Source organism: Danio rerio, chromosome 16, assembly GCF_049306965.1.
Source record: "Danio rerio strain Tuebingen ecotype United States chromosome 16, GRCz12tu, whole genome shotgun sequence".
Taxonomy (NCBI): Eukaryota; Metazoa; Chordata; class Actinopteri; order Cypriniformes; family Danionidae; genus Danio; species Danio rerio.
Genome location: NC_133191.1, coordinates 1,995,010 through 2,020,000, shown reverse-complemented (window position 1 = coordinate 2,020,000; position 24,991 = coordinate 1,995,010). Strand labels below are relative to the sequence as shown.

Here is a 24,991-nt window from a genome sequence, read left to right as displayed (position 1 = left end):
CGCGTGAGACCACCCGAGCGATTATAAATCACACATTATTATTTCTGTCAGGCTGGTGCGGGTGATTAGAATGGCTAGAGGTCAGGTCAGTAATTACATCTGCTGTTGTGTGCTGGAGCTCTGTTAATAACAGCTGCTTTTCTGTCCAGGTGGACTGCAGGAGTCTACAGGAAACCCACATATATACAGGAAACCCACATTTACTCAGATCAGCCAGCAGAACTCACACAGTTAGTGAGCAAAAGTGTCAGAAAGATGGCCGACGGGAGAGCGGGAATTAACACTGACACAATGAAGATCGTCACAGCTCTGAACTTTCCTTAAAGGGGTCACATTATGAAAATCCATGTCACAGAGAAGTAATATTCAGAGATTGTGCAACTCCTAAACTGCACACGATGAATTCGCTATTATTTCAGTTAGCACAGAGCTGACACCATAGTAAAATATGGGTGAAGTTCTGTAATGAAGGTGCAGTTTTAGGCGGTCAACCCAACAGGGTAGAAGTGCATTATAGACAGATTTGGACTAAAAGTCAAGCTCCTTATGGAGATAATCCCTTTAAGGGATAGTTCATCCAAAAATGAAACTTTACTCATTGTTTACTCTCCCTCAAATGTTTACAATCTTTCTCATCCTTTTTTGTGAAGATTATTTATAACCTAATTTCGAGAGGATCACATGCTTATGATTGCTTGCTTGAGTTCCACATGACAGCCAACTTCGTTTTAAAGAATCCCCCCTTCCAACCCTAGTCCTCCTTCTTTACTAGATGGGTGTCACGGCGGCCCAGTGGTTAGCACTGTTGCCTCACAGCAAGATCGTCACTGGTTCTAGTCCTTACTAAGCCAGCAGACGTTTTTACGTGGAGTTAACATGTTCTCCCCGTGCTCACGTGGGTTTACCCCGGGTTCCCCTGTTTCCTCCCACCGTCCAAAAACATGCAGCTTAAGTTAATTAACTAATACATCTACCTGAGCTCAAACTCCCCTCTCGCCTTGCAAACGGGAGGGAGCCCCAGGCTCGAGGATCTTATGAGCTCAGGGCTCTCTTCTAGGACAGAATTTTAAGCATTCATCACATAATCAGATATCAGTGTGAACTCTTGAATCATTTTTGATATTGTTGTTTCTTTTATTCCTGTTTTAAAGCACTTTGATTAACTGTTGGGTTAAAAATAATTAAATTGTTATTAATTACTACTACTACTACTACTACTACTACTACTACTACTAATAATAATAATAATATTAATAATAATAATAATCATCATAATAATCAATAATAATAATAATAATTAATAATAATAATATTAATCATAATAATCAATAATTATATTAATAATAACAACAATAATAATAATAATTATCAATAATCACTAATAATAATAATAATAATAATAATAATAATAATAATAATAATAATAATGAATCACTAATAATATTATTATTATTAATAATAATAATAACAATAATAATCAATAATCACTAATAATAATATTAATATTAATAACAATAATAATAATAATAATAATAATAATAATAATAATAATAATAAATATTATTATTATTATTATTATTATTATTATTATTATTATTATTATTATTATTATCAATAATTATATTAATAATAACAATAACAATAACAATAATAATAATTATTATTATAATCAATAATTATATTAATAATAACCATAACAATAACAATAAAAATAATATTAATTATTATTATAATCAATAATTATATTAGTAATAACAATAACAATAATAATAATAATAATAATAATAATAATAATAATAATAATCAATAATAATAATAATAATAATAATAATAATAATAGTAATAATAATAATTGTTATTATAATTATTATTATTATTATTATTATTATTATTATTATTATTACTGGATTTAATTGACTGTACAGAATTTTTTGTAAATTATGTAATGTTGACATTGTAGGGAGGTTGTTATATTAAGGACGGAGCAGCTAAAACTCATATTGGACCTGACAGCAAACCCGCAGTCCATGAAATAATGCTGTTCCTCATTTAATGTGAAAGGACATGTTTATACACACACAAGTCTTGCAGCAAATCCTACGTCTAATATTTGGTCTATAAACTGACTGGCAGCTAGCACAATTGTCTCAGCCCATCATTACATGCTTTTAATAAAACAAATACCATTACGCTAGGATCTAATTATAGAACACTCACTCCTTTTGTTGAACTAAAGTGAATTTGAGAGAGCTTCAGATGTATGAAATATTATATCACCGCCAGACCCAGTTATATCAATGCCATCATCAGCCCTAAAGTGAAATTAATTATTAAATTCAGTCTTGCGTGAAGCATATGGTCGGGAAATAATGGCTCTGGAGCCCGAGCGGATTTTTGCAGAAGTTCAAAAGTGTGGACGGCTTCACAAAAGTCGAAAGTTTTAAATGTGGATATATCAGACAAAGCCTCTTGAGAGCTGCCCATTATGGAAGCATATATCCACTGCCACTAATAATGAGTATCTTCATTATCACTCCACTGGTCTGAAAACTGATTAAGGAGGTCTGTAAGTCAATTTCGGCTTGAATAATACCCACTTTAATATTTGATTATTCCTGTAATTGGGGGAATATTCTTGCAGTTAAGCCACATGCTCAAATATCAGTTTTCTCTTCGGATTTCTGCAACGTGAGAAAGTATGCAGGACTTTATTTCGAATATGAGGCAAATGTATTATTCCATCAATTTGTAAGTTGTTTCTGGTGATGTTTATAAGATACTAGTTTGTTTAGATTAAAGTTGTTTCACATACTTTCTCTCTCACACACACACACACACACACACAACATGAGCATTATACCATCGACTAATTACATGCACACATACTGACTAGCGGAGCATGTAAGCTTGACTGGCTGATGGCTAATCAATGAAACCTGTACACTTCACTGATTGTTTACTAATCAATCTCACAACCAGATCCAAAAAGACAATAGATTAACAGCTCAGAAACTATGCATGCACTTTTTCTCATTTCAAGCATTCAAAAGAGCCAATCCTATAAGTCAGTGGTTCTCAAAGTGGGGGTCAGGACCCCCCGGGGGGTCGCGGGGCAATAAAGGGGGGGGTCGCCTGGTGATTTCCAAAAATCTATTTATTTTTATTAAACCATAAGAATTAACATATTTTATCCATAACTATACTGAAAATAAAAATAGTCGTTTATAGTTACTATATACTATATAGTTACTATAGTAGCATATAGTTACTAATTCTATTGGATTGCGACCCCTGGGGTAATTACATTATATTAAATGCAGCAATAGCGTCAAAGGCATTTTGATTTTATAACATCAGGTTATACTTTCTGGCACATTTAAAGCACTGACACAAATTTAATTGGTGTGTCTGCGTCATTGCATGCAAGGTTTCTGTATTTATAACCACCTCAGAGGATTTTGGGGGTCGCGAGTCACTGGCATTGTTATTTTGGGGGTCGCGGGCTGAAAAGTTTGGGAACCCCTGCTATAAGTGCTGCATCTTAGCGTACAAACAGGGAACATCTTAGAAACTGGAAAACCAGGGTCTAATTCTTTACAAGTCAATTAAAAAAATGCAAAACAACACAAGGAGATCTGCATATTCTTTGCTATTCATATAGCTAAATGCAATAGTGTTGAGCCATTTCTGTGACTTTAAATGCTTGAGCTCTTTAAGGCAGGGTAGATTCTCATAGGCTTCAGATATTTTAGTATTTCGATTTTAATAAATCTGCAAAAATTTCAACAATTGTGTTTTTATTTTCTGTCAAAATTGCGTGTTGTGTGTACATTACTGAGGACAAAAAAATTCACTTGAATGATTTTAGCAAATATAACAAAAAGTTAAACATTTAAAAGGTGCAGTATGTAATGGCTCGTATCCACTGACTGGTACAGTACGGTACGGTTCGGGTCGGTACGGGTCACCTTTATCAGGCTTGCGTTTCCACTACCAAGGGTACCCTTTTGGTGGGCGTGGTGTAAGACAGAAAGTTTCAGTCGACATCATGCTCGCTAGAGAAAATGTCTACAGTAAAGCTGCACAGGTCGCTCGCATATGATATGAAAAGCACTTCTCACAAAACAGATGCTTTACACACATAAACACTTGTTTATAAATGTTTATTACCAACTTTTCTATGAACAGAAGTTGATTATAACTGCAGATCAATGACAGTGTGAAATAGGCTACTGTAACGTCTGTAATTATATTAAATAAATAAATAAATGAACATATATGAACACATACAGACCCTTACAGTCTCCGATATGTTACCAACTACAGAAAAACAACATACATCAGACATTCCGTCCTTAATTAGGTTCAAAACAACACAAAGTATAGCCTACAGTCAGCGCAAACCTCTCATCTGTGTCTGTAATCTTCAGCAGCACATGAAGCCTCTGTTAGAGAGTCATTCCATCATTCCCAGTTCATATTAGTCCAAAAGGTGATGATAATAATTAAAACAAGGCAGTTTGTTCACGTTTGCTGAAGAAATAACGTGCTCCTTTTTTCCCAGCTTTTTGACCGCTCCACTCTCGCGCTTGTCCATTTCTTTCTGAATGTGTCACTCTCGGGTTTGTCAGCTTCTCACGAGATCGGGTTTCCAAAGCACGTCAATAATCAAGCGCACGTTATTATAATCAGCTCAAGAAGTTTGTTATTTCAGATATAGATGCGCGACGAGCGCAAGGAAGAAAGCGAAACCGCTCGCGCGTCAGACTGGCTCGTAAAAAAAAAACTACGAGGCACTGGGTAGATTCTGCTCTACTCCGTGGCTGTGTGCCTGTTCATCAGGACGATGATATATGTATATATATTTCCGCTGTAATCTCTCACTGTGTATTTCAAACATGGCGGGTCCTTTGTTTACATTCTGGCTTGTTGCGTAAGCGAATAACGTATCTCTGTAAACCAATAGCGTTCAGCTGCGAGTCTAGCTCCGACTTTTGGTACCCTTTCTTGTGTTTGGGACCCTTTCGAAAGGGTGCCGAAAAAGTGGTACAGTACGGTTTGGTTCGGTACGCATTTTGACAGTGGAAACGGCCATAAAAGGGTACCAAAGGGAATATTTTTCATATTAAAAGGAGTTTTTGTCCTAAACAACACCTCGAATTGATTAGAAACGACTTCTTACTGGTGAACAATAGAAAACATTAGCCCCTTTCACACATACAGACCTTCCCTGAAAATTACCAGCAATTTTCCGGAAAGGTCTGTATGTGTGAACAGGCCCTTTTTGAAAACACCGGTAAATTCATTCCAGCAATTTTCCAGATAGAGACCATGTAAGATTACCGGTAATTTGCCGGAATGCTGCGCTGTGTGAACACAGAAGGAAGGTTGCCGGAAAGAGTGCGTTAACATCTAGAACTTGCTGAAATGAGACGTCTACTTTATCCAATCAGAACACTCAGACGCATTCACGTCTACGCCGTTTATGACAATAAAAGCCTTTGAATATTTTTCCAGACACATTTTGCTGCTAGAGGTTAGTCAGATAGCATTTCTGTTCCTTCTTATAGCCAACTGTGTAAATAATTCTCGATAAAATGCTCATGATAAACCGCTGTTTGTTTGCCTTCATATTTGCATTACATTGAGTTCGTATTTTAAACTGTTCTGTACAAATCAGATAATCTCGTGACTCACCTGTTTCAGGATGCCCGCCGCCATCTCATGCCCGCAGTCAAAGATCACATGAAACTCTTTCCCTCGTTTCATTTCTTTAAGAAGCGGCTTGGCATCTTTTGTGTCTGCTGGTAGCTGCCGGATTTTTAATCGGATGTTGTAACGAGACGGAGCCTTGATGAGCTCCTGTAATCGAATCAGACCTAAGTGGAGAGAGAGAGAGAATATAAATCAGGCTATTACAGTATTAAAGGAATAGCTCACCCAAAAAAACAGAAATCCTGTCATCATTTACTCATCCTCATGTTGTTACAAAGACTTTTTTCTTTCTTTCATGAAACACAAATGGACAAATGTTATTTATTTTGTCATCAAATAGCCCTACAAAATTGATATTCTATCTTTCAACTGCTTTATGTAGGCTATAATGTGTCAAAGGAGACCTATTATGCCCCTTTTTAGAAGACATGTGAAGATTCAACTCAAAATAGCACACAGATAGTGGTTTATAACTCTCTGAAACTGACACTTTCAGGCTTTGATCCTAGTTGTGGTGTTTTGGTGACTGTCACTTTAAATTTAAATGAGATGCTTTTTTCCAGAAGAGGGCGGAGCTACAAATGCATATGTGTCAGCATAGTGGAAGATTCAAAAACAAGACTGACGTCATATGCTAATTAGGCAGAGGTGTTCATTAGTGGGCGGAGCTTTCCCCTCTGATGACATGTAGAAAGGGAGAATGTCAATCCAAGTGTTTCTGCAGACTGTTTAAATCAAGTCTGATAAAAAAAAAAGTTAAATTAATACGTATGTATCATTAGAAGCTCGTTATATTCATACACTGATGCCACACAACTGTGTTTAAACCCCGAATAAAAGTGATTTTTGCATAATAGGTGCCCTTTATGGTATATTAAACATTCTATTATACATTACTTTACATCTCCTGCATATTATAAACATAATAGGTTACAAAGTAATAAGTTTACAGATTTCTTTTGCACAGAAAACGCAAAGTAAGGGATTGCTTTTCATTGTTAGGTTATTTGATACTGTAAATAATTTAAGCAAAGCAAAGTGACGAAATATGAATTTAATTTTATTCAACAGTTTTAATTATTTGAGTTACTCCTGCCTTTCTTTCAGCTGGAACCAGTCTGGCCATTCTCCTCTGGCCTTAACAAAGCATTTGCGCACCCATAACTACCGCTCACTTTTTCAGACCATTCTCTGTAAACCCTAGAGATGGTTGTGCATCCCAGTAGATCAGCAGTTTCTGAAATACTCAGAGCAGCCCGTCTGGCAGCAACAACCATGCCACGTTCAAAGTCACCTAAATCTCCTTTCTTCCCCATCCTGATGCTCGCTTTGAACTGCAGCATATCGTCTTGGCCATGTCTACATGCCTAAATGCATTGAGTTGCTGATTAGAAATTTGCGTTAGCGAGCAGTTGGACAGGTGTACCTAATAAAGTGGCCGGTGAGTGCATATGACATTGAGGATAAGAAGCAATTCGTTTAATCAGAAATGAATGTCAGCATATGCTCTCAAAAAGGCTTTTGCTCTTTGTTCAAACTAATTTAATAAGAGCTGAAACAACAATTCCTGAGATTTGTTTAGGACAACAATTGATTTATGATAAATCCACTAAGATTTCTTAAGTTGATTTAATTGATTTGTGTCTCTGAATTACTCTGAATGTTTAACAGTACGCAAGAAATATGCAGATTTTTTTTTTTAATACTTACAGGACAATATTTATTATTCTTTAAGTGATACATTTTTAATAAAGCTAGATAGTTCTGCTCGGCACAATTATAAATAATTAAAAAAGTTTAATTTGCATTGAAATTTATTCATTCATCCATTTTCGGCTTACTTCCTTTTAATTACCAGAGTTCGTCACAGCGGAATGAACCACCAACTATTCCAGCATATGTTATGTTCCTTCCAGCCACAACCCAGTACTGGGAAACACCCATAGCCACTCATTCAGACACACACTCATACACGACAGCCAGTTTAGTTCATCAATTCCCCTATAGCGCATGTGTCTGGACTGTGGGGGAAACCGGAGCACCCGGAGGAAACCCACACCAACACGGGGAGAACATGCAAACCCCACACAGAAATCCAGTACCAGTGACCATCTTGCTGTGAGGCAACTGTGTCGCCCTGCATTAAAATGTATATAGATTTTAAGTGTTAAGTCAAGTAATTCAATTACATATTGAGCAATCAAGTTACTTTCCAGATATGGTCATTTAATGAGGTGATTAGTGATTATTAATCAACTGCAGTGGTGCAAAAAGGGGGTATGCAGTATATGCGGCGCATAGGGGCGCCACACATGGGGGGGGAGGGGGGCGCCATTGTGCCAAAACTATTTTTAAAATTATCCTTATTAAAAGTTTTAAATAATAAAAATAAATAAATATGTTTTGATAAAAAACATTATTTTGCATTTTATACAAATATAACATTGTTATTGTTTAATTCAAAATCATTTAACACAATAACATGCAGTCACACAGCCTAAAGTGTTCATGTAGATGTAACTGTTTTGATTTGTTTTTATTTTTATCAAAATAAACTGTCAAATCATACATAATGTCAAAAGTTATAAGGTTAATCTGAAAATTTGTCTTCATTTGTTATTAATTCATTAATTTAATTATTAGTTTGCCAAAATAAGAGGGATCACACAAAATTTGAACCCGCATACCCCTCAGTAAATGTGTAGTTGCGCCCCTGATCAACTGTTTTGATTATGAAAATGAATCGCTGATCATGTAAAGCGGTATGCAAATACAGGAATGTTCCTTTTTTTAAGAAATAAATGGATGTTTTTTCATCATGCCACAGCCATTTCACCCTGCAGCCCAAGACCGGTTACTCACTGAAGCTAAGCAGGGCTGAGCCTGGTCAGTACCTGGATAGGAGATCACTAGGGAACACTAGGTTGCTGTTGGAAGTAGTGTTAGTGAGGCCAGCAGGGGGCGCTCAACCTGTGGTCTGTGTGAGTCCTAATGCCCCAGTATAGTGAAGGGGACACTATACTGTCAGTGGGCGCCGTCTTTCGGATGAGACGTTAAACCGAGGTCCTGACTCTCTGTGGTCATTAAAAATCCCATGGCACTTCTTGTGAAAGAGTATAGGGGTGTAACCCTGGTGTCCTGGCCAAAGTCCCTCTATCGGCCCTTATGATCATGGCCTCCCAATCATCCCCTTCCACTGAATTAGCTCTATCACTCTCTCTTCACTCCACCAATAGCTGGTGTGTGGTGAGCGCACTGGCGCCGTTGTCCTGTGGCTGCCGTCGCATCATCCAAGTGGAGCTGCACACTGGTGGTGGTGTGGAGAGACCCCCCTCATGATTGTGAAGCGCTTTGAGTGTATGGCTATACACAATAAATGCGCTATATAAATACACATTACATTTACATTACATCATTGATGTATTTGAAGTGCAAATTAAAATGAGAGATGCTTACTGCTTTTATTTCACGCAGAACAGCATGATCATTTGCAGGAGGAGAATAAAAAACTCAGAATCTCAAGTAAATGATGACAGAATTGTCATTTCTGGTACCGAATATTATTTTAAACGTACAACAGATCCTGTGAGACATCATTCGGAGCCATCCACATGAAAGCTTCAGTTCATTTTATTCTTATCTTCCTAATTAAAGACGCATAAGGATAAGCCATACAGATGGAAGTCATAATATTTTAGGGGAGAAATGAAATAGCCCCTCACTATCAATCTGTGTTCCAACTATGAACTACTTCCCAATGAAATGTTGGACACTTCTGTCAATGAAATGCCACCTAATAATGTAATGAAGCATTACGTTCCCACTTCAAAAGTTCATCAGCTGAATAAAGGAGATCTAGGTTGCCCCCAAAATCCCCATCGCCCTCATTTACTTCACACAATGGAAGACGTATTTCTGAGTTAGTCAGGACCTACAAGGAACTATAGAGTTCGTGTCTTCTGGAGTCTATTTCTACATCGGTCCCGTCCCAAATGCCATGAGATTGTAAGATGTCCCATTTTAGATACAAAAGCCGCACTGCTGTGGAGTTACACCACCAAAGGTTGGCCACTGATTCATTCATTTCCTTCAGCTTAGTCTCTTTATTCAGGGGTCACCACAGCAGAATGAACCGCCAACTTATCCAGCATATGTTTTATACCGCCCTTCTAGCTGCACCCCAGTACTTTTCACAGTAACACCATTGGAGAATCCATTATCCACCTGCACAAACTGTTTGCTAGTGCTATTGCCGGATCTGGCAAGTCTTAAAAATAATTTTGCTTTTCCATCATCTAGAGCAGTGTTTCCCAACCCTGATCCTAAAGGCACAGTAACATTACACGTTTTCAACCTGTCCCTAATCAAACTCGCCTGAATCAACTCATCAGGACTTTAGCAGAGGCTCCAAAACCTGAAAGGAATGGGTCAGATAAGGGAGACATCCAAAATATGTCCTGTTGGCGTGCCTTTAGGAACAGGGTTGGGAAACACTGATCCAGGTCCAGATCTTTTCCCAGCATCACGAATGTCAGGGTTGCCAAGTCTGCAGTTTTCCCTTGCAATTGGGCTACTTTTCAACACTTGTTTTTTAAGTCCATGTTAAAGGTTTTACATATTGCAAACCAAATTGATGTTCAATGATATAAATGATGCAGGTAGGATAAAACAGGACACTGGCCATTGGGCTCATTTTGATTGGCCATTGGGCTCATTTTGATGGGCTACTGGCCTCATTTTGATTGGCCAATGGGCTAGTTTTGATTGGCTATGCGCTAGTTTTGATTGGCCAATGGGGTAGCTTTTATTGGTCATTGGGCTAGTTTTAATTGGCCATTGGGCTAGCTTTAATTAGTTATTAGGCTAGACTTTGTTGAACATTTGGCTAGTTTTAATTGGTCACTGGGCTAGTTTTAATTGGTCATTGGGCTAGTTTTGGTTGGCTATTGGGTTAGTTTTAATTGGCCATTGGGCTAGCTTTGATTGGCCATTGTGCTAGTTTTAATTGGTTATTGGGCTAGATTTTGTTGGCCGTTTGGCTAGTTTTAATCGGTCATTGGGCTTTTGGTTGGCCATTGGGCTAGCTTTGATTGGTCATAGGGCTAGTTTTGATTGGCCATTGGGTTAGTTTCAATTGACCATTGGGTTAGCTTTGATTGGTCATTGGGTTAGTTTTCATTGGCCACTGGGCTATTTTTGATTGGTCATTGGGCCAGTTTTGATGAGCCACTGGGCTAATTTTGATTGGCTATTGTACTAGTTTTGATTGGTCACTGGGCTAATTTTGATTGGTCGTTGGGCTAGTTTTGATTGACTATTGGGCTAGCTTTGATTGGACATTAGGCTAGTTTTGATTGGATATTCGGTTAGTTTTGATTAGCCATTGGGCTAGTTTTGATTAGCCATTGGGCTAGTTTTGATTGGCCATTGGGCTAGCTTTGATTGGCCATGGGGCTAGTTTTGATTAGCCACTGGGCTAGTTTTGATTCACTGGGCTAGTTTTGATTAGCCATTGGGCTAGTTTTGATTAGCCATTGGGCTAGTTTTGCTTGGCCATTGGGCTAGCTTTGATTGGCCATTGGGCTAGCTTTGATTGGCCATTGGGCTAGTTTTGATTAGCCATTGGGCTAGCTTTGATTGGCCATTGGGCTAGCTTTGATTGGCCATTGGGCTAGTTTTGATTAGCCATTGGGCTAGCTTTGATTGGCCATTGGGCTAGCTTTGATTGGCCATTGGGCTAGCTTTGATTGGACATTGGGCTAGCTTTGATTGGACATTGGGCTAGCTTTGATTGGACATTGGGCTAGTTTTGATTGGCCATTGGGCAAGTTTTGATTGGCTGTAGGTTGGTTTTGTTGTTAAAACCTAGACACCCTGACAAATGGGTAAGCACCACATCGAAACACAGCATCAATACACTCGTAGCTTTTTGAATGTGTAAAAGTGTAACAGTCAATAGGGCGAATAAAGCCCCGCCTTCTAGTACAGGAGCCAATCAGTGATCTCTATAGACTGATGATTCTCCAGGGGAGAGGCTCTGACCAAACGTGAGTTTCTGCAGATGTTGTATGAATTGAATATTTCGAAATAAAACTAAAGAGACAGTTGGTGTTCAATCTTATTGGTGGTTCCAAATATGCCATTAATATCAATCAACAATCTTTGGAGAATTTGATGTTTCCCCATTCAAACAGAATTCCCAAGCAGAAGTTTTAAAAATGGACTCTAAGTAACATGCACAATTAATAATAATAATAATAATAATAATAATAAATAAGAATGCACACACTCTAGCAGCATTACTGTAGATCATTTGCTATTCATGCGCTAATGAAATGACTCCTACAGCTTCCAGTGAGCCGCTGGTTTACTTTTCAAGCCATTTGCGTAAATGAAAAACTGCATGTGGTGATCTTTATCGATTGCACCTAATACCTCCCAACCGTTTGTTGATTCATATTTAACAAAGCATTTATATTTAATCAGCCCAAGCGCTTATTAAAAGGCCCCGATCATGCAACAGAACGGCCCGTAATAAATATCCGTGGAGAGGCTGAATCGTTCGAGTGCTCCCTGCCAAAGTTGCTGTAAAAAAAAGAAGAAAAAAAAGCACGGCCTGTCTGACTTGTAATCCTCCGCGCTTGTCTGGTCCTCCTCCAGAAGAGCCAGTGATGTGAGATGAATGCTGCTTCCCTTTGGCATTAATTGAAGAGGAAAGTGAAAGCTGGCTTTTTGAGTGCTTCAGACAGGAAGGTGAAGGTTAATGTAGCCTTGACTGTGAGGGTTTATTTATGTGTGACTAAAAGTGTAGCGCAAATTGAATGAGATGTAGAAGCAGGTCACCGGCGTGACAAACTGCAAAGATTTAAATGCTTTGACGAAACATCCACAACCCTGTTCTCGTATTAAAATCAGAGGCTTCCTGAGATCTGGAAGGACATTTGAGAACTCTTATAGGTCGCATGGAATTAACATATGGAGTTATTTTAGATATTAGTATCAGTATTGTTAGTTTTTTGGATATCTAGTGCGTGCCAAAACAGTGTCATAATCCGTGTTCAAGTGATATAAATAGAGAAATAAATAGTTCAGCTTCTCGTTATTTCTTCTGACCAATCAAATGCTCTCTAGTATCTGACAAACCACGCCCCCTTCATGATGCATCACATTTAGCCACTCCCACTGGCAGAGCTGGGATAAAAACACAATATTAAAGAGGTGGAGCCCTTTATAAAAGGGGAGGAGCTACACAATGTCTTGGCCTCTCTACATGTTTCGGTTGACGTTACGTCAAACATCAGACAGGAAGGTGAAGGTTATTGTAGCCTTGACTGTGAGGGTTTATTTATGTGTGACTAAAAGTGTAGTGCAAATTGAATGAGATGTAGAAGCAGGTCACCGGCGTGACAAACTGCAAAGGTTTGAACGCTTTGACGAAACATCCACAACCCTGTTCTCATATTAAAATCAGAGGCTTCCTGAGATCTGGAAGGACATTTGAGAACTCTTATAGGTCGCATGGAATTAACATATGGAGTTATTTTAGATATTAGTATCAGTATTGTTAGTTCTTTGGATATCTAGTGCATGCCAAAACAGTGTCATAATCCGTGTTGAAGTGATATAAATAGAGAAATAAATAGTTCAGCTTCTCGTTATATCTTCTGACCAATCAAATGCTCTCTAGTATGTGACAAACCACGCCCCCTTCATGATGCATCACATTTAGCCACTCCCACTGGCAGAGCTGGGATAAAAACACAATATTAAAGAGGTGGAGCCCTTTATAAAAGGGGAGGAGCTACGCAATGTCTTGGCCTCTCTACATGTTTCGGTTGACGTTACATCAAACATCAGAAAGGTAGGTAAAGGTTAATGTAGCCTTGACTGTGAGGGTTTATTTATGTGTGACTAAAAGTGTAGCGCAAATTGAATGAGATGTAGAAGCAGGTCACCGGCGTGACAAACTGCAAACGTTTAAACGTTTTGACGAAACATCCACAACCCTGTTCTCATATTAAAATCAGAGGCTTCCTGAGATCTGGAAGGACATTTGAGAACTCTTATAGGTCGCATGGAATTAACATATGGAGTTATTTTAGATATTAGTATCAGTATTGTTAGTTCTTTGGATATCTAGTGCATGCCAAAACAGTGTCATAATCCGTGTTGAAGTGATATAAATAGAGAAATAAATAGTTCAGCTTCTCGTTATATCTTCTGACCAATCAAATGCTCTCTAGTATGTGACAAACCACGCCCCCTTCATGATGCATCACATTTAGCCACTCCCACTGGCAGAGCTGGGATAAAAACACAATATTAAAGAGGTGGAGCCCTTTATAAAAGGGGAGGAGCTACGCAATGTCTTGGCCTCTCTACATGTTTCGGTTGACGTTACATCAAACATCAGACAGGTAGGTAAAGGTTAATGTAGCCTTGACTGTGAGGGTTTATTTATGTGTGACTAAAAGTGTAGCGCAAATTGAATGAGATGTAGAAGCAGGTCACCGGCGTGACAAACTGCAAACGTTTAAACGTTTTGACGAAACATCCACAACCCTGTTCTCATATTAAAATCAGAGGCTTCCTGAGATCTGGAAGGACATTTGAGAACTCTTATAGGTCGCATGGAATTAACATATGGAGTTATTTTAGATATTAGTATCAGTATTGTTAGTTTTTTGGATATCTAGTGCATGCCAAAACAGTGTCATAATCCGTGTTCAAGTGATATAAATAGAGAAATTAACAGTTCAGTTTCTCGTTATATCTTCTGACCAATCAAATGCTCTCTAGTATCTGACAAACCACACCCCTTCAAGATGCATCACATTTTAGCCACTCCCACTGGCAGAGCTGGGATGAAAACAAAACTTTTTTGCAAGGGAGGAGCCCTTTATAAAAGGGGAGGAGCTACACGATGTCCTGCACTCTCTTCATGTTTTGGCAGAGATTATGTCAGACATAAGACAGGAGAGTGAAGGTTAATGTAGTCTTGACTGTAAGGGTTTATTTATGTGTGACAGTCTGCAGAGCCGTTACCGCTTTGACGAAACATCAACAACCGTTGTTCTCTCATTAATATCATAGTCTTCCTGAAATCTGGAAGGACATTTGAGAAGTTTATCCTTTGTGAATACGAGCAGACTTGGCTGTGATGATGTAAGAAACTTTACACGAGCACCTGGGAGTGAATTTCAGATGTATTCTTAAAATTAATATAGTTTTTAGGTATTAGTATCAGTAAAGTAGTAGTTGTTATGAAATTTATAAGCTAGTGCACATGAAAATCTGTATTTAAGAGATATAAATAAAGAAATAAGTCGTTCAGTTTCCTGTCAAATGTTCTAACCAATCAAATGCTCTCGAGTATCTGCTAAGCCTCGCCCCCTTTAAGATGCTTCACATTTTAACCACTCCCACTGGCAGAGCTGGGATAAGATCACAACTTTAAAGAGGAGGAGCTTTTTTTAAAAGGGGAGGAGCTACTCTATGTCTTGCCCTCTCTACATGTTTTGGTTGACGTTACGTCATCCCAGTAGATCAGCAGTTTCTGAAATACTCAGACCAGCCCGTCTGGCACCAACAACCATGCCACGTTCAAAGTCAGCAACTGGTAATTGTTGGTAGTTGGCTGATTAGAAACATGTGTTAACGAGCAGTTGGACAGGTGTACCTAATAAAGTGGCCAGTGAATGTACATTATATATATATATATATATATATATATATATATATATATATATATATATATATATATATATATATATATATATATATATATATATATATATATATATATACCATAAGTAGGATTCTGTATACATCTTCTAAATTTCAAGTGTGAGGTTGTAAATGAGCCATTTCCCCTCTAAATTTCAATCATCAGTCATCAGAATGCTACAATATGGTTGCAGTGCTCAGAAATAGTCTTAAAAATATCATTTCAACCAGCATTCTTCAATCCCTCTGCCTTTGGAAGTCCATTAAATGAGGTTTTATCCTTGCAATGGGAGAAAAAAAAATAACATCTTTAAAGGATTTGTCTGGAATGAAATTATCTTTAGGTTAAATTAAACTATCATTTCACCCCAGGCATAATCGTCCACTCATTTAAAAACGCACTATTAGTTTAAATTTAGCCCATAAGCAGCGGAGAGGCTCAGATTACAATGGTTGGCATTAAAATGATATTAGAAATATGAATTATTTCTCAGCAATAAAAAGGCAGTTTCAAAGCACCAGTTATCAAAGCAATTAATAAGACATTACAGGACATAAAGCCCTAAAAAATGATGCCTGTTTTGGAAACATGGCACCGCAGCTGTCTAAACAGTGTTGCTGGCACTGCTAGAGATATGATGGGCTTTGAAAAACACCTCTGGATTGCTGCACTCAAGCGGAATAAATTAAAACTGATGAAACGGATGAATGCATGCTGATGTATTTTCTTTGCCTTTCTTGTCCATGTTTTTAAATAGCCGATGTGGGTTCCAGCCAAATGGCTTTCTTTATAGAGGACTTTACACTAAAAACTGAACAGATCATCCAAAAAGTCACAAAGTACCATAAAGTCACAGGGACTGTTCACATTACATAACTTATACATATACACTTATACTACAATATTTATTTATTTATTTATTTATTTATTTATTTATTTATTTATTTATTTATTTATTTAGTAATTTATTTATTTATTTATTTATTTATTTATTTATGAGCAATTATTTGTTTATTTGTTCATTTATTATTATTATTATTACTGTATTTATATATGGATATTAACGTATTACTTATTTGTTAACTATTATGGCTATTGTGATCACTATTATTATTATTATTTTATTATTATTATTATTATTATTTTTTTTTTTTTTTTTTTTATCATCATCATTATTATTAATTCACATATATATTTAATTTACTATTATTATTATTATTATTATTATTATTATTATTATTAATAAATAATTGACATAAATGTTTATTTATTTATTTATTTATTTATTTATTTATTTATTTATTTATTTATTATTATTATTATTATTATTATTATTATTATATAACTATTTAATCGTTTTTTATTAATTAATTTATATATAAATAGTATTTTATTAATTATTATTATTATTATTATTATTATTATTATTATCATTATTATTATTATTTTAATAATTTTTTTATGATAATTATTGGTATTATTATTATTTTATATTATTATTATTATTATTATTATTATTTATATTATTATTATTATTATTATTATTTTATATTATTATTATTATTATTGGTATTATTATTATTATTATTATTATTATTAATAATATTAAATAGTTGACATAAATGTTTATTTATTTATTTATGTATTTATCATTATTATCATTATTATTATTATTATTATTATTACTATTATATAACTATTCACTAGTTTATTTATTATTAATTTATTTATATATAAATAGTATTATATTATTATTTTTTTTTTTCATAATTTTTTTTTTAGCAGTTCATTTCATTTTAGGGTTGCTGTTTTAATGCCATTTGTGATATTAGATATACACAGCCATGTTTAGAAACCCTTTTTTTACTACACAGAAACACACACACACACACACACACACACACACGCACGCGCACACACGCACGCACGCACGCATGCACGCACACGCGCACACACGCAATGTTTTTCAGTGATTCTTTGTAGTAACTGAGGTGCTTTTTAGTGGTTATATAGCTCATAATCATGGGGGAATCAAATTTAGGTATAGCAGTATTGGTTCTTTAGCTGTTCTTTTTGGTCCCAGAAACCCATTTAAATATAGTTATGTAGCACTGCTTTTTAAAGTGTGTGATGCACAATTGTTACAGTATGTCGAGAGCTTACATATTTGAATCAGTATTTTAACATTTATGACCCAATTCAACTCCAATATAAACGCCTGACTGCAATTCAGAAATAGTTGTTTTTAGTAGAGACAACACAAAAGTATTTTTGGTCACACTTTACAATAAGTTACATTCGTTAATGCATTAACTAACATGAGCAATACACATTTGCACTGCATTATTAATCATAATTCAGCATTTACTAATGCATTATTAACATCCAAGTTCATGTGTGTTAACATTAGTTAATGCACTGTGAATTAATGAACTAACATAAACTGTATTTTCATCAAAATGAACAAATACTGTAGAGAATGTTCATTGTTTGCTTATGTTAACATTAATACAACCTCCTGGTAAAGTTTTACCATATTTTAGCTGTAAAACATGTAATAAACAGAGCTGATCCTGGATCCTGAAAACAATATTTAAGAATACAGTGGTCATTAAAAAAGACATCATTGACTTCTCTGCATTCAGATTTGCAATGTTGATCAGCACTGTTCCTCTCTGCGGATGCGGTTTGTCCACGAATGGCATATGCATAACCTATTAATGCATTTCCCTCGACACATTAAATAATTTAGCAGCATTTGTTTTGTGCACTGCAGACACACACTGCTTTAGACGCCTCGCATTTGCTTTGACAACTCGCATATCAAAGTATAAATTATCAGCGCTCTTTTATAGCTGACACATCCTGCTAATAGAGCTCGTTTTATTCTGTGCTTGCACACATCAGCTGCCTTAAGCTCCTTTTTCAACACTTTGTCTTATCCTGTATCTACGATCATTGTGCTCTCTTAAAAATAATATGATTTATTGGCATTTATGGATTAATGTGGAGTCTTTATCTGCAGTAGAACCATTCAGATGGACAACAGATGTTTTTCTGCTGCTGTTTTTATTATTATTAAAATGTTTTTTTACATAAAGAAAATAAATAATAGTTGTTTTAAAGTGATAAATATAAATTATCTTTATCAATCTATCTTTTATACTGTTCTACACTGCAAAAAATATCTTACTTAGAGTCTTACTTAGAGTTTTTGTCTCATTTCTAGTCCAAATATCTAACAATTCTTGTTTTAAAAAATAAAATGTCAAAATTAAGAAAGTTTTTCCTTAAAACAAGCAAGATAATCTTATATCAAAAGGGAAAAAAAAACACAAGATTAGTTTGATTTAAGGAAAATCTCACTTAATCTTGACATATTAGTTCATAAAACAAGATATTTTAGATATTTGGACTGGAAACAAGACAAAACATAATAATAAAAGCACTTTTTGCAGTGTAAACCATTATAAGTAAATTTTTTTTCTTGTTTTACACAAAAGAAGATACTTTGAAAAATGTTGGAAACCAGTAGACATTGACTTCTATCATATTTCTTATCCTACTGGTTGTTAAAGGCGTAAGGTTTCTGACATATTTTTAATGGAGTAATGGGTGATTAAATATTTTGGCACGGCAGTTAAATATAGTATGTAAATGAGTAAATAAATAAATAAATGAATAAAGTTATCGCCATACTTCCCCAGTTGAATAATCACATTATGAATTCCAAATTTTTTATATATATATATTGTGAGTTTTATAAAATATTATGTTTAAATAGGCAAATAACATATTACTTACTGAAATATGCACAAATCTGCATCCATATCATATTTAATACATCTGAACAAAACTAACTAAAATTGCTTCTCAATAAAAAAATATTTTACTTCATTTTTTATATTTATTTAACTTTATTTTTTTTTTATTTTACTTAATTTATTTTAAAGTGCTTTAATTCTAAACATTTTTTTTCCAATTGTATTCATTTAGTTTTAGTTTTAATTTAAATATTTAATTTAAAATGCTTTAATGCTTAGCTAATTTATTTAATTAAATTTATTTTATTGTATTTATTTTATTTTGTCTTATTTTTTATTTTATTTAGTTTTTTATTATTTTATTTTACTTACTTTTCATTACATTATTTTTAATTCATTTTAATTGTGATTGTTAAGTTAAAATGCTTTAATGCTAGGCAAATTTTATTTATTTTATTTCATTTTTATTTTTTATTTTATTGTATTGTATTTATGTTGTTTTGTTTTTAATTATTTTTTATTTAAAGTTGTTTAATGCTTTGCTAATTTTATTTTCTATTTTATTAAATCTTAATTAAACTAATTTAATTATTTGCTAATTTATTTAATTTTATTAAAATTTATTTTATTTGTAATTTTATTTATTTGTATTTATTAAAATGCTTTGATTATTTGCTAATTTAACTTCATTTTTAAATATTTCATTAAATTTTTATTATTTAATTTTTATTTTAAAATTCGTTATGATTTTTTTATTTTATTTATAATTATTTAATTTAATATTTATTATTTTATTTTTAATTTAATTTTTTACTTAAATAGCTTTAATGCTTTGCTGGTTTAATTTAATTTAATTAATTTTAATTTTATATATTTATAATTTTATTTAACTGTATTTGTTTTGATTTATTTTTAATTGTTTTTTGCGTGTTTTAATGCTTTGCTTATTTTATTTTATTTTATTTTATTTTATTTTATTTTATTTTATTTTATTTTATTTTATTTAAATAAAGTCAACATTTAGTAAAAGGGTTTTGTTGAGTTGGGATTTGTTGAATTTACTTTTAAATAAAATAATTAAATAATTTTGTTTCCCTGTGTTTTCTCGACTCCAAAAATGAAAATTAAGTTCTCATTTACTCTCTCTTGACTGCTTTCAAAGCTTTACAAATTTCTGTTTTCTTTTAAACACAAAAAAAGATACTTTGAAGAATGACACAAAATGTCATAGTTTGGCTGAACTATCCCTTCAAGAACAGCTCACTGTAAGGTTAATCCAATGCCATCGCTGCAGAAATCAAAACCCTTCTGCTTTTAAGAGTGTATAGCATGTGAAAAACGCTGTCTGTGCCTCACGCTCATTTTTCTAACAGCATTTTGAAGCCGACAGCTGAGCCGTGTTGACAGAGCTTTGTGTTGCCGGCTGTCAGTCCACGTTTTCCATTTCAGAGCGGAGCCATTAGGGAATGCCATTATTGCTATTGATTTGCTTGTTTGCATTCGTTCATGAAGCCGTTGTACAGAAAAACGCAGGACTCCAGCTTGTGTGAGCATTTACACGTTATCCTGTCTATTCTTGTGTCCATCATACAGCTGAAGTCAAAATTATTCGTCCTTCTGGGATTTTTCTTTTCATTTTCAAATATTTCCCAAATGATGTTTAACAGAGCAAGGAAATTTCCACAGTATTTTCTATATTTTTTCTTCTAGAAAAAAATCTTATTTGTTTTTTTTCGGCTAGAAAAGATTTTTTTAGATGAATTTTTTTAGATTTTTTATAGCCATTTTAAGGTCAATATTATTAACCCCCTAAAGCAATATTTATATTGGATTGTCTACAGAACAAACCACTGTAATAAATGGCCTACCTAATAACCCGAACATAACCTTATTAAGCTTGTTAAGCCTTTAAATGTCACTTAAGGCTGAATACTAGTATCTTGAACAATATCTAGTGCAATATTATTTACTGTCATCATAGCAGAGATAAAAGAATTAGTTTTTAGAGATGAGTTATTAACACTATTATATTATGCTTAGAAATATGTTGAAAATGAAAATCTCTCCATTAAGCAAAAATTGGGGAATATAGTCATGGAATCAGGATGTATTATAAAATAATTTGGTTTCTTTGAAAGACCAATTGCTGAAAACATTGCATTTGAAGATGATTTACATACATAGTGTGCAGTAAGTACAGTAATATTATATGGATTTTATGTGATGCATTATATAGTATGAGAGAGCTCTTTACTGTACCTTTGTTTAGTAAACGAGTGGTTATAACTTTGTTTGCATTGATTGAATAAATCTTAAATTAAGAAGCCATTCGTTCATTTGTTCGTTTGTTCATTCATTCGTTTGTTCATTCTATTGTTCATTCATCCAGTTGCTTACTTGTTTATTTATTAATTGATTTAACTATTATTTTATTAATGTGTTAATTAAATACTAATTTGTACTCTCAAAATTATTACCATGTAATTATAATCTTAATATATATCTTAATATAATATAATATAATATAATATAATATAATATAATATAATATAATATAATATAATATACTATAATTTTAAAAGAAAGAGTTAAGAATGCAAATTCTTACACATTTCTGAAAAAAACTGAATTGTATAAGTGAACCATTATTATTATTATTATTATTATTAATGTTATTATTTGTTTATTTATTTATTTATTATTGTTGGCTGTTATTTATTTAATTTATTAGTAATGTATTTATAATGATTATTATTATTATTATTATTATTATTTTTTTTTTATTATTATTATTATTATTATTATTATTATTATTATTTCTGTTTTTATTTGTTTATTTATTTATTATTATTGATGTTGTTATTTATCTATTTTATTTATTAGTAATGTATTTATTATTTTTATTATTTTTATTAATATTATTATTATTATTATTATTATTATTATTAGAATTATTTATGTTATTATTTGTTTATTTTTATAATTATTGCTTGTTATTTATTTATTTTATCTATTAGCAATGTAATTGGTATTTCATATTATTTTTATTATTATTATTATTATTATTATTATTATTATTATTATTATTATTATTGATATTAATAATACTATTTCTGTTGTTATTTGTTTATTTATTTATCATTATTGATGTTGTTATTTATCTTTTTTATGTAATAGTAATGTATTTATTATTATTATTATTGTTGTTGTTATTATTAATATTATTATTTGTTGTTTTTGTTGTTGTTGTTTTTAATGGATTCATACATTTCTTTCCATTGTGGAAACAAGCTTGTATTCACGCACAACTCTTAAAAAACTAAATTGTATTCATAAAACGTTATTATTATTAATATTTTTATAACAATTATTATTATTATTATTATTATTATTATTTGTATATTTTATTATCATTGTTATTAATATTTTTTTTGTTTATTTATTTATTTAATTCTATACTGGAAACAAGCTTCCATAATAACACATCAAACATCCCTCGGCCTTTGTTGTGCCACACATGAAGACAGTGTCGCCAAATAACAGTGTGTTGTTGCTGTGCAGAAGAGCGAACGAGAAAATTCTGGCAGCAAATCCTGTAGCTGGCGAGTTTGCTCCTGAGGCGACCTCTGGCATATGGCGAATGTACCTCTGACTGCGACACCACTTGCTGCCTACTGTTCAAACAGAGCCCGTCAACCAGGGAGGGTTTGGACGAACTGTAGGCCAGACGGAGACCAGGGAATGGGGGACAAAGTTTGGGCCAAAGGGTCAAGTCTGGAGAATAATCACAATTGGTGTGTCCCAAATCATTCATTTTTTTGCTTCTCTTATTTATCAGGGGCCACAGTGGAATGACTCGACAACTAATCCAGCATATGTTTTACGCAGGGGATGCCTTCCAGCTGAAATCATGCAAAAACCCAGTTCCAAATCGTACACTCTAATAACTGCTTTTGCTGCTTGTTTAAACTACTTTTTCTTTTTAAAATGAGCAGAATCAACACAATTCTTGAGTTATTTAGGGGGACAACATCTTTTTTTATGATTAATTTACTTACATTTGTAAAACCTATTAAGGTAAGTAAAAAGAATAAATGCACTTTAAATAACCACATGATTTACTTATTCAAAGGTTAAAAAGAAGTGTAATGTTGAAGACCGCACACACTCAGTGATTGAGATTTGCTCAGTAGCAGTAAGGGTGGAGCTTTTATCACTGGGGTTGGATTACTTGATTTATGTTTGATTGTGAAAGCAAAATTCTTCTACGTGAATGATTTTGTCACTTCCTAATGGTGAATGCTATTATATTAACTGTATAATTAATAACTTTTGGGAAGTTTGGTCAATAATTTCCCCAATTGGCGATTTTACCATATTAAGACTTTGAGACTTTTAAGAATTCTTTTGAGACTATTTTAAGACTTTTTTAGACTTTAAAATTTTTTTGATACACTTTTATACTTTTTTTTTTTACTTTGAGACTTTGAGACTTTAAAATCTTTTTACTTTTTCTTTTTAATCTTTCTTTAAAATCTGTAATCTTTTTTAGATTTTGTTTTACTTTGAGGCTTTTGAAACTTTTTTTATTTTCTTGAGACTTTTAAAACTTCTTTTGAGTCTTTTTTTAAAGATTTTTTTCTGAGACTTTTGAGACTTATTTTGAGACTATTTGAGACTTGAGAATTTTTTTTTAGATTTTATTTTTTTTTAAACATTTTTAGACTTTTTGACTAGTTACATTTTTTGAGACTGAAATTTTTAAATACTTTTTTGAAACTTTGACACTTTTTACTTTTTTGAGGCTTTTTGAGACTTTTTTTAGACTTTTTTGGAGATTTTTTGAGACTTTTGAAACTTCTTTTCAGACTTTTAAGACTTATTTTAAGACTTCTTTTGAGACATTTTTGAGACTTTGAGACTTTTGAGACTTTTCTGAGACTTTTAAGACTTATTTTAAGACTTATTTTAAGACTTTTTTGAGACTTATTTTGAGACTTATTTGAGACTTATTTGAGACTTTGAGAATTTTAAGACTTTAAAAGTTATTTGAGACTTGTTGAGTTTTTTGAGACTTTTGAGACTTAAGAATTATTTTAAGACTTCTTTTAAGACTTATTTGAGACTTTAGTTTTTTTGAGACTTGAGACTTCTGAAACTTTTGAGACTTCTTTTGAGACTTCTTTTTAGACATTTTTGAGACTTTTTGAGACTTTTTGAGACTTATTTTAAGACTTCTTTTAAGACTTTTTTGAGACTTTTTGAGACTTTTAAGACTTATTTTAAGACTTATTTTAAGACTTCTTTTGACACTTTGAGTTTTTTTTGACATTTGAGACTTCTGAAACTTTTAAGACTTCTTTTGAGACTTCTTTGAGACTTTGGGACTTTTTGATACTTTAAGTCTTTTTGGCAACTTTGTTGATTGCTAAGTCTTGGCTAAAATGTTAAAAGTTGAATTGTATTTCACATTTTACTCGCTTTTGTGCAAGTAAAAGTTTTTTTTTATTTGATTCTTTTGTATTTTTTAATTGTTCTTGTCTTTGACTTGTTGATTGTAGTTTTGAGTTATTGTGAAGCACATTAGTCAACTTGGATCCTCTAGGGATAGTTTTTATTAGTTTCATTTTAATTAGTTAAAATTCATATACAACACTGTTGAGTGTGTAAGTAAGTGCATACGTACATCCAGTTGAAGTCTAAATTTTTAGCCCCCATATTTTATTAACCCCCATGTATATTGTTTTTCTTAATTAGGTTAATTGGGTAAATTATGCAAGTCATT

General features: G+C 33.2%; 1 protein-coding gene across 10 annotated transcripts in view; it reads right to left on the bottom strand.

The window, feature by feature from the left end:
• The window catches only part of grik2 (glutamate receptor, ionotropic, kainate 2), a 339,915-nt gene that overhangs the window by 202,682 nt on the left and 112,242 nt on the right, over positions 1-24,991 (bottom strand). For all 10 annotated transcript variants that reach the window (XM_073925009.1, XM_073925012.1, XM_073925013.1 and 7 more), the window contains 1 exon segment: positions 5,698-5,879. In XM_073925009.1, the coding sequence (XP_073781110.1) occupies positions 5,698-5,879 (182 nt within the window).